Source organism: Canis lupus, chromosome 10, assembly GCF_011100685.1.
Source record: "Canis lupus familiaris isolate Mischka breed German Shepherd chromosome 10, alternate assembly UU_Cfam_GSD_1.0, whole genome shotgun sequence".
Lineage (NCBI taxonomy): Eukaryota > Metazoa > Chordata > Mammalia > Carnivora > Canidae > Canis > Canis lupus.
This window is the reverse complement of record NC_049231.1, coordinates 22,510,804-22,525,879: the sequence shown is the minus strand read 5'-3', so window position 1 is coordinate 22,525,879 and position 15,076 is coordinate 22,510,804. Positions and strand designations below refer to the sequence as shown.

Genomic DNA, 15,076 nt, shown 5'->3' with positions numbered 1-15,076 from the left:
CTTACTGAGCAAGTGCTCGCTAAATACCTGTCCAACGAGGGTGCACAAAATATATCTCCTGCAGCTAGTATATAAAATATACTCCCCCACTCCGCTCAGAGCTAATGTCACACAGTGAAAATCTGTTTCAAACGCTCCCCAGGCATCGAAGACAAAATATAATTTTCCCAGGATTAGCTGGATGCTTGAATTCAGAGTCTTTAGACCTCTCGGTGCAGATTCCCTCTAACCCCCAGCCAATCCTTCTTAAACCCCTGGGCGATTGCTTCCGTTCTGTGTCTTGCTTTGCCTTTTCCCATTTGCTTTTCTAATTAAAAAAGTAATTCAGGTTCATTGTAGAATGTCTGAAAACGCAGATAAGCAAAACAAATAAAAATCATCCCTAATCCCAGCACCCAGAGATAACGGTGCCGGGGGGTTTTGTTCTGGACCTTTCTTCCACCTGGCTGGCTGATCCTGGACAGCACGGGTCTGTACTAGAAAGCCCAATGGACCGTTTTTAATTAGTATATTCATCGGTGCGTCGTTTGTCGTAGTTTGCGGGCACTGCGCACCCAGCCTCATGACCTGCCGTTGGCTATTTCCTCAGTCCAGGAGCGTCCCAGCCTAAAAATAACAGTTCCCCTTCCTCCCTCCTCGCCGCCTCCCCGCTTCCTCCTCCCCAGACCTAACTGACTGCACCTCATGGTCGGATGTGTGTTCTAGACGTCGTGCGTGTGCGTAGGTGCGTTTTGCAGGTGACCGTGGCTCTCACTGTACAGCTCTTGTGTAACGCGTATTTTGTTTATTTGAGTCTGTGCGCATGATGGCATCTAACCCTCTTCCCTTGCCCAGTCTGTCCGTCCGTACCAGTCACCTCTGAGGACTGCCTTCTATTCCGTCCTGAGGCTGGGCCGCACGTCACTAAGCCGGCTCCTCGGGATGGGGCGCATCCCACTGTTGTGATGGGGGGGAGGGACCCGGCAGTGGGATCGTCAGTGCAAAGGCAGTGATGCTTCCAGGGCCCGGGGAGGTTTGCCCTCTTGGGCATCCTGGGCCCTGCCAGCCGTTCCCAGCTGTCACTCCCCCCGCCCCACCCGGGGTGATGCACACACAGCAGCAGTGGTCGCCGGACATCCCGACTGTGACCCTACACCTCGGTTTGCATTGATCGTTATGTGCTTGGCGTCTCCCTTTTTTTTCTCTACCACCGTGCTTCAAGGAGTATCTTAAAAGTATTTCTAACCACTGGTCCACCAGAAGAGAGATTTTTATAAATAACGTGCATCCTCAGGGAGACCTGGGCTCAAAGTCCGGCTCAGGGTGTGTGCATGTGTGTGCGCGTGTGTGACATGCATGTGTTTTTCCCTCCTTTTTAAAACCACTCCTGTAGGGACACCCGAGTGGCTCAGCAGTTGAGGGTCTGCCTTTGGCTCAGGGCGTGACCCCGGGGGTCCTGGGGTCGAGTCCTGCATCGGGCTCCCCACAAGGAGCCTACTTCTCCCTCTGTCTGTGTCTCTGCCTCTCTGTGTGTTTCTCATGAATAAATAAATAAAATCTTTAAAAATAAGATAAAATAAAACCACTCCTATATTCTGGGCAGCTTCCTAGCTCTGCGGCACTTGGGCCGGTTACTCCGTGTCTCTGCGCTTCTCTCCTCATGTTGAGGGGGCAGCAGATAAGGGGGGGGGGGCTTGATGGAGGTCATACCCTTGCAAGCTGGGCATTGCCCTGGGAGCCGTGGGAGCTGTGGGGTGTCCGTGGGGCATCCGTGGGGTCTGAGCAAGGGCATGCCCCTGCCTCATGACAAATGTGTGCTCTCCTGAGTGTGAACTAGAAGCGTCCAGCCCGTGGGCTGATAAGCCGCCAGCTGGACCTGGCTCCCACCCTCCCCGGCACCCCTCTCCCTGCCACGCCTTCCTCTGCAGCCCCCATCTCTCCCACCACCCGGGCATGGCGAGGCCGTGGGAAGGAGCAGAGGCTCTCTGACCCACTCGCCTCCCTGCACCTCCTGGGCAGTTTGGTAGGGGCAGGATATTCATTCACGGATGTCCTGGAAACAGGTCAGCGCTGACGACTGAGCTGGTTTTGTTGGGCCTGCAGGGGCCGTGTCACCGGGAGAGTCTGGCCAGCACACTCTTCCTGGAGCACAGTCGGGGGGAGCTGCTGCATGGAGGGGACGTGGTTTTAAAAAGCCCTCTGACCCCCTAAGGAGATGAGTAATGTGGCTTCCTCATGGTGTGGACGCATGACACCCTTGCCACGCAGACGTGGGGCATTCACCAGTCAGATCACGTTGGACCAGGGCCTGGAACGCTCTCCTTGGAAGGATGGTGTCCCTCTGCCTTGGGCTTTGTTTCTTAGCTGCCCTTCCCCTTTCAACTCGGTGATACTGGATGTTTCTGATTTTGACTTTACATCTTTAAATTGGAGGCCTTGGTGGCCTGTCTAGGATGGGGGAAGGAGCTCTTGTTTTTTTCTTCTTTTTTAAAGATTTTCTATTTATTTATTCATGAGAGACACAGAGAGAGAGACACACACACACAGGCAGAGGGAGAAGCAGGCTCCCTGCAGGGAGCCCAGTGCAGACTCAATCCTGAGTCTCCAGATCACACCCTGGGCTGAAGGCGGCGCTCAACCACTGAGCCACCCGGGCTGCCCCCTATTTTAATTAATTTAAGCATTTTGTAGACGTAAGAGTTTTGGCACTTGGTTACATAATAGTATGAAAGTTCTTAACATGGTAAATTTTATGTATGCTTTATCTCAACTAAAAAAAAGTCTACGTAAGCCAGATATGAAAGGATAAATATCGTACAGTGTCACTTATGTGATGTCCCCTAGAGGAGGCAAATTCAGAGACAGAGAGTAGGGTGTGGACACCAGGGGTTGGGTGAGAGGTTTGGGGGAGTTTTTGTTTAATGGGCACGGAGTTTCAGTTTTGCAAGATGATGAGAGTTCTGGAATGGACAGACGGATGGATGGATGGATGGATGCACACAGTATGAATGGACTTAATGCCACTCACCTGAATACTCAAACATGTATAAAATGGGAGATTTCACATTATGTATATTTTACCATAGTAAAAAAAAAATAAGTCTGCAACATTCAAACGAAAAAATAGGGACGCCTGGGTGGCTCAGCAGTTGAGCGTCTGCCTTCAGCTCAGGGCGTGATCCTGGAGTCCTGGGATCGAGTCCCACATCTGGCTCCCTGCATCTGGCTCCCTCTGCCTGTGTCTCTGCCTCTTTCTCTGTGTTGCTCATCAATAAATACATAAAATCTTTTTAAAAAGTCTAGGTTTAATAGGCACATGCGGCCAGGGACTGTCATATTGGATGACACCATTTCAGACATCAGGAGGCTGGGCCTGCAGTGGACCCAGCAGGGCTCAGCCCCTCAGAGATGCCATCTGCCCTCCAGGTGCGGACTGTGCCTTGGTTCTCTTGTCCCCTCGGGCAATTTGCTGTGTCCTCACTGGTCTCCGTTGCTTCACCTTTAAAGGAAGTAGCTGCTCCCTGGTTTATTGGGGGTGGGGAGGGCTGTCTGCCAAAGAGCTGGGTCTTTTGTTTTAGATTCCTGGTTCCTCTCCTGTGGGTGGGAGGTGCTGCTGGGCCAGGTGGTGGGGAGAGGGGTCTTTTTTTTTTTTTTTAAAGATTTTAATTATTATTATTATTCATGAGAGACACACAGAGAGAGGCAGAGACCCAGGCAGAGGGAGAAGCAGGCTCCCCACTGAAGCCCGCTGTGGACTCTATCCCAGGACCCCAGGATCACGCCCTGAGCCAAAGGGCCACCCAGGTCTAGCTCGAGCCAGGAGAGAGGTCTTGATTGAGGGCTGCAGCCTGCAGGGCTTTCCCTGCCCCAGTGCTGCTCAGTGTTCAGGGTCTAGCTGGGATGGACACTAGATGCTCATCTAGATGGACACACAAAGGCTCATTGTCACCAGGCTCAAGCATGGGAACACCTCGTCCAGCACTGAAGAAAGTGCTCAGGAGCTGACAAAGTGAGCATGGGAAACAGGGCAGCAAACCCCAAACCAGAGCCTAGGGCGTCCTGCAGGTCATGAGTGGATCCCGCCAGCTGCCAACACCCATGACATGCTCGCCATATGCGGGGTGCTCCCTGTTCCCTTCTTGCCGGGTCCTCATGCCAACCCTGAGAGAGGGGAACCAGTGTTACCCCGAGGTCAGTCCTGGGGAGACAGACCTCATGGCCAGGCTGTCCGGATCCAGAGCCGTGGCCCCATCCCTGTGGATGCGCTCCAGCCCCAACCACATGTGTGGCCACATCCAGTCCCGAGCCACATGCTTCGCACCCAGGTCCTTCCTTCACCTAATTGCGGGTTCCTGCCTGCACGAGGCACGGATTTCTGACATGAAAACATTCTCCTTCGTTTGAATCGGTGCAGAGCATTCACCACCTCCATGTACAGCCCAGACACATCACTGCGTGTTTCTCTGTAGTTTGCAGATGGCGTGTACCTGGTTCTGCTCATGGGCCTTCTAGAAGACTACTTTGTGCCCCTGCACAACTTCTATCTGACCCCAGACAGCTTCGACCAGAAGGTACGTGTGTGTGGTCTCCATCCTCAGAGCAGCCCCAGGCGTCCTCACTAAAGCACGCAACCTAGATTATCCCCCGTGGCTCTTCTTGGGGCTCTGGCTGGAGTCCTCCAAAAAAAACAAAAAACAAAAAACTGCCCCACAAATGGTCCTGCAATTAGACACAACCCAACCCTTAGCAGTAGACATAAACCCAAGTGTCCTGTGCCACATTCTCTTGGGGTCTTTCACCATGAGACGGTACCATTTTTAATCACTGTGGTGGGACGTCTGTAGAGTTGCAAATCCTTCTCCTGTTTGTTGATGTGCATGTGTCACCTCTGGTTCTCCCGGCTAGGTCCACCTCCTCAAGTGCTCTTCTCAGCGGTAGCACAAAGCCCCACAGCTCTGAGGCCACTGTCTCCCTGTCTCCCCTACTCTTGGACAATTAACTCATTTCTGGGGTTTTCCCCCCTTGAAATAATAGGGCATCTCCTCAAATATAGACATATATATCCATTCCTGTGAATTTTCTAGGAACATCCCCCCCCAATAGGATCGTTTGGGTCAAAGGATGCAACCTCTGAGTTCGGGTTGCCACGTCTCGTGTTCACTGCGTGTGACCGGGTGTTTTGCCCGCTGCTCGGGGCCTCCCCAGAGTTCAGCCTATGCAGACAGTAGTTAGTGCGTTGCCTTTAGAAGCTTGGCTTATGCACGATCCGTATTGCTTTGAACTCACGGGCATCTGTCACTTGATTTTTCCCAAAGTGCTAGACCCGTGAGTCAGAGAGGCCGACGATGCAAGCGGGTGGTGGCCGCCAGAGAAACATCCGACAGTGGGGCCAGTGTTTATCAATCTGCATACTTCTGGCACCTTGCAGGCAGCTTGCTCGTGGCCAAATTGCTCTTGCCTCGCCTGCTGAGATGGAATCAGAACAGAGTAGAGAGGTCCTGGCACGTTTGAGCCGTGGTGAATGCAGAGAGCTCGAGCCAGGGGAACGAGCAGAACTCCCATTAGGAGACAAGGGCGCCTTTGCTTCGTTCTGGAAACGAGCACACAGCTGATGTGGCGAAGAGGCTCGTGCGTTTCCAGGCCCGACCTGGCTGGTGGCAGAAGCATCGTGTGGGAGAGAGATTTCCTCCTTTGTTCAAATTAATAACAATGCTGGCAGCAGCGGTGAATTGAGCCAAGTATCTGGATCTGGGTTTCTTCCCAGGATGAGACTGTGCACCTGGCGGGGGCAGGGGTGCCCTCCCTCCGCCTCCGGCCTTATTCTCTTTGCAACAGGGCTGAGAGTTTTTGTTGGTTGCTGCCCTGGCCTGGGAGGTGCGGGAGGCCTAAGGACCATCTCCAGAGCCATGGAGGGAAGGCTGCTTTAGGGGACAGCGTCCAGTGGCCCATTCACCCTCACAAAGGGGACGCCCTGGGGGTGGGGGTGGCTCTGCGGGCAGCCGGAGCTCTCCTTGGGGAAGATGCTAGAATTCCGGTGGATTCTTAACCGGCTTCCTGGTCCCTCTTCGGGGAGCGATGCTCATCATGAGAGTTACTGGCAGGTTCTTTGCAAGCTCGTCCTCTTTATTAGCCTCCTGGCATCACGAGCTCACGGGCAGTGGCATCTCCCCGCTGCATAGACCTGAACTCGCTCCAGGCCGGTCCCTGCACCCGAGCTCTTGGGCGCTGCCTGCAGCTGTGGCAGGACTGTGGGGGCTGCTGGGGTCCACCCACTAGCTGTCTCCTGGGGGCGCAGGCTCCGTGGGGGCGCATCTGCTCCAACGCTGGGAGCTCTGCGTTTCCAGAAGGGAGGGCACTGAGCGTCTTCTGAGCGCAACAGGAGACAGGCCCGGGGCTGCTCTCCCCACACGGAGTGATGACCTGTGGTTTTTTTTTTTTTTTTTTTTTTTTTTTTTTTTTGCCTTCCAAATTTCTTATTTTTTTTTATTGGTGTTCAATTTACTAACATACAGAATAACACCCAGTGCCCGTCACCCATTCACTCCCACCCCCCGCCCTCCTCCCCTTCTACCACCCCTAGTTCGTTTCCCAGAGTTAGCAGTCTTTACGTTCTGTCTCCCTTTCTGATATTTCCCACCCATTTCTTCTCCCTTCCCTTATTTTCCCTTTCACTATTATTTATATTCCCCAAATGAATGAGAACATATAATGTTTGTCCTTCTCCGACTGACTTACTTCACTCAGCATAATACCCTCCAGTTCCATCCACGTTGAAGCAAATGGTGGGTATTTGTTATTTCTAATAGCTGAGTAATGTTCCATTGTATACATAAACCACATCTTCTTTATCCATTCATCTTTCGTTGGACACCGAGGCTCCTTCCACAGTTTGGCTATAGTGGCCATTGCTGCTAGAAACATCGGGGTGCAGGTGTCCCGGCGTTTCATTGCATTTGTATCTTTGGGGTAAATCCCCAACAGTGCAATTGCTGGGTCGTAGGGCAGGTATATTTTTAACTGTTTGAGGAACCTCCACACAGTTTTCCAGAGTGTTTTTAAACAATTGCCCTGGATTTAAAAAACAATGAGACCAGACAGCTCGGATGTCCTAGGTTGCTGCACACGACAAACGGCACTCTTTGAGCTTTCGGCACTCTTTGAGCTTTCTGGGACGTGGGCACGAGCCGTGGCTTTGTGTTTTATCTTCTTACTCAGTGGGAGCCACTTTGCTGAGTACCTTGTGCCCATTGATCATCTTTCTGGAAGACTCCACAGCGTCCCTCTCTCTGGGGAGTGGAGACTCTGCTGGTTCGTGCCGGCAAATACAAGGAGAGGCTTTGCATTCCGTCCCCTCATCATATTCCCTCCCTGGGGTCAAGGAAATGGGATCCGCCCCTGTTCTGGAAACTTCTATCCTTCCATCGCCTGGCCAGGTTTTCAAAAATCCTGTGAATTGCAGAGGGCAAGGATTTCAGGGTGTCCTGGCCGGGTGGCTGGCTCCCAGGGATGGCTTGGGGCCTGGTCCCCTCGGGTCTGGGGAGCTCTTTGCTGTTCTGGCTGCACTGTTCCGGCTGCCTGGGGCCAGGGGTCGGCGGAGGTGAGGGTGCCTCTGGGATGAGAGCAGGGCAGCCAGGACTTCCTGCCTGGTGGTTTGCTCAGAGTGAGAAGAAAGCAGAAGGGAAGCCTGGGCAGGGCAGGTGTGGGGTTTCAGGAGCCCGACCTGCTCAGCGCCAAGCACTTTACCAGGAGCCAGCTCTCCTGTCCTCACCCACCTCGGCCCCGGGACTGCCTCCGAAAAGCAGCCTTGGCGCATCCCCACCGCCCCTCCTCTGGGCCAGGCCGGCCCTGTGCACCCAGGTGTCTGACACCCTGCGTGGCATTCCCACTTGGCCCTCGGGAATGGCCCGGGATCCCCCTGCCTCCTGTGTCTGGTCACGTGCAGCCCCGTCCAGGGTTGGGTGCGAGGGGCCTGTCCCCACACGGGGCCGCTCTGAGCGCCACCTGCCCAGTGCTGGTGCCGTCGAGGGTCCTGGAGGCCACTATGCCATCCCTGAGCTCCTGTGCGGGGGTGAGGTGGGGGGTGGGGGGAGTGAGTGGGAGGGGTTGATCAACTGCAGGTTATTTTGTCAAACATCATTTTCCTGGTTAATTATTAAACTACAAGTAAAATGCCCGTATTTCTGGTTCATTTACACAGAAATCGTAAAGATATTACTGTTGAGAGGATATTTAATTACTAAGGGCCCCAGGGTCCTCTCTAGCTCTGACTCTATGATTTATTTCATTTTCTGGTGCCCCCCCAACCCCACCCCCTGACAGCCTTTGCTCCCAGCAGATGGCTGGCTGTGATGTGGTTGGTCTCCCGGCGTCCCTGTGATTCAGGTGATAAATGCAGCAGAGAAGGTGTTATTTTAAACCTCTTTAGAAGCTGTTAGCAGAATATAAGCTTCCAGCATCCTCGTGGGCTGAGTGGTACCTTTCATTTCGGGGAGAAGTCGGGGGGGGCGGGCATCCATCTTCCTGTGACATCTGGTAAGTCGAGGTCAGAACCAGGGTCCTGCCACCTGCAGCCACCACCGGGCTGACTTCCGTTCCAGCAGGGTCCCTGGTACCTGGGCCACCACTGCCCTTGAGCGGGATGTCCTGCCCGCAGCTGTGCACACGCGGCTCTGTGAGGCCCTCCCAGCGCACAGTGGGCAGACTGCTCTGGGCTGGGGACAGTGCAGAGCTCTGGGTGCTTCTGGGAAGTGACGTCCTCTCTGAGCCTTGGCTTCCTTGTCTGTGAAAGTGCCAGAGTCACTGTCACTTCTCATTGTGTGGCCTGTGGCAGAGCAGACGCTTGGGGACCCCAGGGCCCTCGAGGGCAGGCTTTGTGCCTTCACCCCTGCATCTCTCTGAGCTGCCCCCGGTCACTGGTTGAGCGGAGTAAGGACCGTCTAGTAAACATCTTCGCCCTACACCCCTGCCCAGCCGGCGCCCTGCACTGGGCCCGTTGGGGCCTGTGGATGTACCGATTCTGCTCTCACTGCCCTGGCAGGTCCACAACGTGGCGTTTGCCTTTGAGCTGATGCTGGACGGAGGGCTCAAGACACCCAAAGCTCGGCCTGAAGGTAACGTCCGGCCCCCGCCCTGCCAACCCCGGCCCCCGCGCCCCCTGTGCTCTTAGCTTCAGGGACCCAGAAGGACTGTGCTGGCAGAACCACTGTCGCTGGTCGCTAGTAACTGCTTGACTCGGACGGAGGACGTGACCTCTGCCCACGAGCCTCGGGATCTGCACGCCCTGCAGGTGCCAGCACTCAGGCTAGAGATGCTGTTTCATGCCTTGAGAGGGTATGAAAGGCTTGCCTCAGTTGGACGAGTGTCAGGCTGTGTCCCTGATGGCCAACAAAGGGCAGTGCTTGTGAGCAGGGACGAGGCACGGTCATGCTGCGTGTGGGTCTGAGCAGCAGCGGGGAGCCCCGGGGAGCCCCGGGTGCACGTGTGAGCCCTTGCGTTCCCCCTGAGTCGGTAAGCTGGTCGGCAGGCCGTCTCTCCTCGGTGAGTCTTGGTCTCCTTTACAAAATGGAGAGGCAGGAAGGAACCAGCTCCCTGCGCCAGCTCCCTGTGCTTCCCTCCGGCTCTGGGCGGAGGCTGGAAATGCACTCCGGGACCAGGTACAAGGCCACCTGTCGGTTCACGGCAGCTGCTCGGCAGCCTTCCTCTGTACGGGGTGCTATGTCTTGCTCTGGGGGTGAGTGCCTACAGCGGGAGAGCATGGTGATCGTTCTGTGGCCAGAGAAGGGCCTTTGGCCTCATCTGGTCCGATGGGCCAGTTTCACCGGCAAACAGGCAGAGGCCCAGAGCAGGGAAGGTACTTGTTGGCTAAGTCATAGGGCAAGTGAGGAGGAAACCCAGGTGCCCTTCCCACCAAAGAAGGCAGCCTGGACTTGACGGGCCGAGGGTCCTGCCGTGGGCCGCACCATGTAGCCCATCGCTTGGCCTTGAGGGCGCAGGAGAGGGCAGCAGCCCTGGCCCCACCCTGCCCCAGAAGGCCTGCGCTCTGTCCTGGCACAGGTAGGTGCTTGGCTGTTGGAGATCCCACAGCACATAGACACCATGGGTCCCCAGACTTGCCGGACCCACGTCCTAGAAGGGATGCAGGAGGAGCAGCCTGGTCCTGGCCATCCCAGGGGCTCGCTCAGGGGGCTGGCGGCCTGGGGCCTCTCAGGGCCACTCGGGATGGCACCACCCAGGGGGTCGGTCTTTAACCCGAAGCACTTTAACCCCATGCCTCCTGCGCACCAGCACCAGGGCTCAGGTCCTCTCGCCTCTCCAACAGCGCCTCTCTTTTCTTCCACAGATGTGGTGAACCTGGATCTCAAATCCACCCTGAGAGTTCTTTACAACCTGTTCACCAAATACAAGAATCTGGAGTGACAGCAGTGAGCCGCAGAGCCTGTGCCAGGCGTGCGGGCCTGGCTTCCCCCACCCCACCGCACCCCACCCCATCCCACCCCACCCCTGCTCCACCAGCCTGTTTGGGTCATTGCTCATAAGCTCCATAGTGTAACACACAGTGGGCAGCATCCTTTAAAATGCAGGGTTCGGCACCCCCCTGTGCTTGTGTGTGGCCCCATGGGTTCTCACTAGTCGGCCCTGATCCCACCCAAATCCCCCAGCCTGTGGGAGGGGCGCCCCGAAAGCCTTTCCACGGAGGAGTTAATGACCGCGGGTGATCACAGCAGCCCCGACCGCTCTGCAGGAGCCATGGGTCAGCTTGACCGGTGCGGGCGACTCTCCTTGGAAGCAAGGCCTTTTTAGTAAAAAGCGTTTTGTAGTTTTAAAAACTCCCCTCTAAAGTCCCAGAAGCTTCTGATGGGATGGGAGGGCCCGCCCCACATTCTGCCTCTTGATCAGCCAGTATTCTTTTCATTTACCTTTTGCACAAACGTCTAAGACCCGGGTGACCCTCAGCTGCCACTGCGTGGGAGGCAGGATTTGCTGAGGCGATTTTGGAGGGGGTTTTTTTTGGTGTTTTTGTTTTGGGTTTTTGTTTTTGTTTTTTTGGTGACAGCCAAGTGGGCTGCGTCAGGAACCAGATCTAAAATGTCGCTTGACACATCTCAGAGGCCCTGTTTGGGAATCGATGCATTTTTAAGCTTTTAAAAAACGGAGTCTCTCCATTTGCAGGGGCCGCTGTAACAAAGTGGGGGCTTAGACGACAGGAAAACAGGACTGTGTTGTCTCCCAGTGGCGGAGGCCCGAAGCCCAGCATTGAGGCAGGGCTGGCGCCGCCGGAAGCCCCTCTCCTTGGCTTGCAGGTGGCCATCCCTCCCCCGTGTCCTCCCTCTGTCCCTGGCTGTGTCCTAATCTCCTCTTATAAGGACACCAGCCATAGGGATGAGGGCCACCCATGACCTCATTGTAATGTCCTGGCCTCTGCAAAGACCCCATCTCCAAGTATGGTGACATTCTGAGGTGCTCAGGGTTAGAGCTTCAACATATGGATTCCGGGGGACACAGTTCAGCCCTTACTGGGGGGATACGAAGTCTTCATCCCCCTCCCCCGCAGCATGGCTTTCTGGAACCCTGCTGGCATCTCCCACTGGGTACTCCCAAAAGGGATGCTCTTGGTCCCCTCCCCTACTCACCTTGGCTCAAGAGAGATGGGGGGGCCTCCCCTCTGCTGAGGGGGGCACCTGCACTGTGTCACTGCACCTGCAGCGCCCCCGCCGGCAGCCTCCTCCCTGGGCTCAGCATTTGCTGCCAAGCAGGACGGGTCTTTCTCATCTCAGATTTTCACCTTCCCGCTGTCGATCAGAGCTGTTGAGCTGGTTGTTAGTATTAAATCGAACGCCGGCGCTCGCGACTCAGGAAACCCTTTGCTGTTGTGTCTCAGCTCTACAGCCGCCAGGCTGGCGGGAGTTTCCAAATAACCGTTGTGATGGAAGTGGTTTCCCAGCAGGAGCAAGAAATAATTAAAACAGTATTACGGTGTCTCTTGTGGGATGCGGTGACATTAAAGGGCCACTTTGACAAAATAGCCAAGGCTGGAACGTTCTGTGCTGACTTCATCACACACATAGAATCCCAGCCGGCCCCCAGAGCCGTGCGGCGTTCACAGGCGGGCCTGGCGGGGCTGTGCTCACCCCTGGGGGCCCAGGGGGGCGGAGGGGGCGGGAGAGATGGTGTTTGGAACGAATGCAGTCTCGGGGTGTTCAGCCCAGGTGGGCAGCTCTGGCGGCTGCGAGGGGAGGCAGTGGTGCTGGGCGGTGGGGAGCTCCTCCTCACTGGGCAGGGAGCACACGGCAAGCCCTCTGTGCTCCTGGGAGGAGGGTACAGGGGATCCCGAGATGCGGGCCTACGTGAACAGGCGCAGCTGCCTCTGCCGACTGTTGAAGGCCACGGCGCCAGCAAGGCGTGTGATCTGTGTTCCAACCTGGTTTTATTCAGGTTGGTTCGGAGGTGGCAGGTCTGCCTTCTGCACACCTGCCAAGGCCCCTGTGCCGTGTGCATCTCAGCCTCCTCCCTTCACTGTCCGCTTTCAATCAGCTCAACACGAGGCCTGGACATTCACACCCTGGCATGCCTGGGCATCTTCTTGGGGGTAACCTCTGCAGCAGAAGCCTCTTCCTTGACCCTGGAAAGTTCTAGAACCTTTCCTTCTCCATTGACCCACATTTTCAGTGGATTGTTTTTCTGTTGGCGGGGAGTGTGTGTGTGGGGGGGCAGGGGGCCCTCCGCAGGAACTAAGTGACAGCGAGAGAATTTGCGCCCAAGTGGCGCCGGCTCAGGGTTAGGGGCCCCGAGCGTGGGCCCAGGTGGGGGTGGCGAGATGGTCACCTTTTATCCTCCTCCGAGTGGCTGTTTGAGTCCCCCCTGGCCACGGGGAGGCTGCTTGCAGCTTTGCTTCCCCGGCAACAACTATAGGATCTTATGCACGTGGAGCCCCGAACCCATGGGCCCGCATGTCCTTATTGGAGGTGATAAAGAGCTGGGTTTTTTTTTTTTTTAAGATTTTATTTATTTATTCATGAGAGACACAGAGAGGCAAAGATACAGGCAGAGGGAGAAGCAGGCTCCCTGCGGGGAGCTTGATGCAGGGATCCCAGGATCGCGGGGAGCATGCCCTGAGCCACCCTGGTGCCCCACGAAGAGCTGTTTTTTAAAGGAATGGAACAGTTTTTTCACCCCCTTTTGTGTGCCCCTGTTTCATTGTCTTTTTAACTGTTTTAAGCAGTGTTGCCATTGGATTTCTGGATATTGAATGAAAGCCACTAAACCCCTGGCAGTGTTGCCAACGCCGCCCCCCTGGCTGGCAGTGGGAAGCTGAGGCTCTGCCCGTGACCTCACCACCCTGACGCCGGAGACTCGGTTAGGAAAGTGCAGGGTGGTGCGGACAGTGAGCTGTTATTTCTTCCTTTTTTTTTTTTTTCTGTTATTGATTCTAATAAAGAACCTGAGAGCACAAGGCTGTGCACTGCTTGTGTCTGGTTTTGCTTTCATGCACTTAGTGGTCAGTGATCGTGCCAGCCCAGGGCTTAGGCCCGGGATGTACGAGCTCCAGGAGCTTCCAGTGACACTGGGAAGTGGGCAGAGGACCTGGCTCGCAGCCCGGTGTGGGCGGACAGGCCCCGCGTGGGTTGAGGCCGAGGCCTTCCTGGGTGGGAGCCACAGGTAGAGGCAGGGGCAGAGTCACCGCGGCAGGTGAGCAGGAACACCGAGCAGCGCTGGGCCAGTCCGCCTGCTTGCCTGGATCCAGCGTGGAACGCAACGTGCCAGCAGGCCGGTGGCGCAGGCTGAACGGTGCTGCTCCGGGGAGGCGGCGGGCACCTGGTGCTGCAGGGCAAGGGGCCCAGGTGAACCCCGGCGGCGGCCAAGGCTCCGCGGTCCTCGCTGGCCTGCTGCAAACCTTCCCTGGACAGGTCACGGTGGGGTGGGGGGATTCAGGTGCCTCGGACATGTTAAAATTGTCACTTAAAGTATCGCTAACCTGGAGAGCGAGGCCTCGGTGCTTTGAAAGTACTGAGCATCCCAAAGTGCTGCTGGCAAGGACCCAGCTCTAGGGAGACGCCGGGTCCAAATCCGCTTCGCCCCCGTGTGACTGCTGGCCAGCGAGTCCTCCCTCCCTCTCCACGGTGGAACGTTCCCCCACCGAATCCATCATCCCTCCTCGCTTAAGATCTGCCTCCCTCGACTGGTAACAAATCCTGTATTAATCTAGGTTCAGATACAGATCACCAGAGTCGCCGTAGTTGCTTGCACAGGAAGGAGTCGAATACTGGGAATGAGGTGGCCCAGGAGCCCAGGAAGGCTGGAGCCGCAGGCCGGGGACAGACCTCCGCCCCCAAGGCCTCTTCTAGTGACACTGCAGCGCCAGCTGCCTCTGCTGTGACGGGGGGCTGCTGAGTGGCCGCCTGCACTCAGTGCTGGGGTCAGGTTGTCTCCGACCAGCCTCCTGGTCCATCCTCCCATGTCTGCTGCCCTGGCCTCGCCGGCTGCCTGGCCCGGCTTTCTTGCCGCTCGTTTCCCCCTGGGGTTTGGCCCTGGCAGGAAGGAGTGTGGGGGAGAGCGAGCGAGGGTTGCTCATGGGTCGGCGTGCCCCCCTCTAGCGCAGCCCCTGGCTGGTGGCTGACTCAGGGCCTCAGTGGTCTCTTTCTGGGCTCTGGTGTCCGCTCTGGCCTCTGCCCCATTAGGCTGTGGAGGGTGACAGCTCCCTTGTGTTGCTAGGCTCGGGGTGCAGCACTGTCTCCTCAGGTCCCCTTAGCCCTGCCCCAATAGGTGCTTTATTAAACTCCTCAGGTTCCCCATTCGGACATGCTGTCCCTGCTGGGACCTGGAAGGTGCACCTGCCCCCAGGGCCACGCCGTGTCCGCCACACTTGCCCAAGCCAACTGGGGTGTGGGCCCCACTGCTTCCCGCCCCCATGTGCCACGGACCCCAGGCTTGCAGGGGGGCGTTGGGAGGGCGGAGACTGAATCCTGCCCCTCTGTGTCTTCCTTTGCCCCAGAGGCCGGCTCCCGTAAAATCAAAGCCCTTAAAACTCTGCTTCATCATCGGTTACTCAGTAACTCTCGGCGGTGGTAACATCACTCACACTTTTTGTCATTTTTGTAAC

The 15,076-nt window shown here is 56.3% G+C and overlaps 1 protein-coding gene across 4 annotated transcripts in view; it reads left to right on the top strand.

The window, feature by feature from the left end:
- Nucleotides 1-12,001, top strand: part of PARVB (parvin beta) — a 97,538-nt gene extending 85,537 nt beyond the window's left edge. For all 4 annotated transcript variants that reach the window (XM_038550264.1, XM_038550267.1, XM_038550265.1 and 1 more), the window contains exons 11-13: nucleotides 4,449-4,550; nucleotides 9,017-9,089; nucleotides 10,319-12,001. In XM_038550264.1, coding sequence (XP_038406192.1) covers nucleotides 4,449-4,550; nucleotides 9,017-9,089; nucleotides 10,319-10,395 — 252 coding nt within the window. In that variant the 3' untranslated portion in view covers nucleotides 10,396-12,001. The remainder of the gene's footprint in view (nucleotides 1-4,448; nucleotides 4,551-9,016; nucleotides 9,090-10,318) is intronic.
- The last annotated feature ends 3,075 nt before the right edge of the window (nucleotides 12,002-15,076 follow it).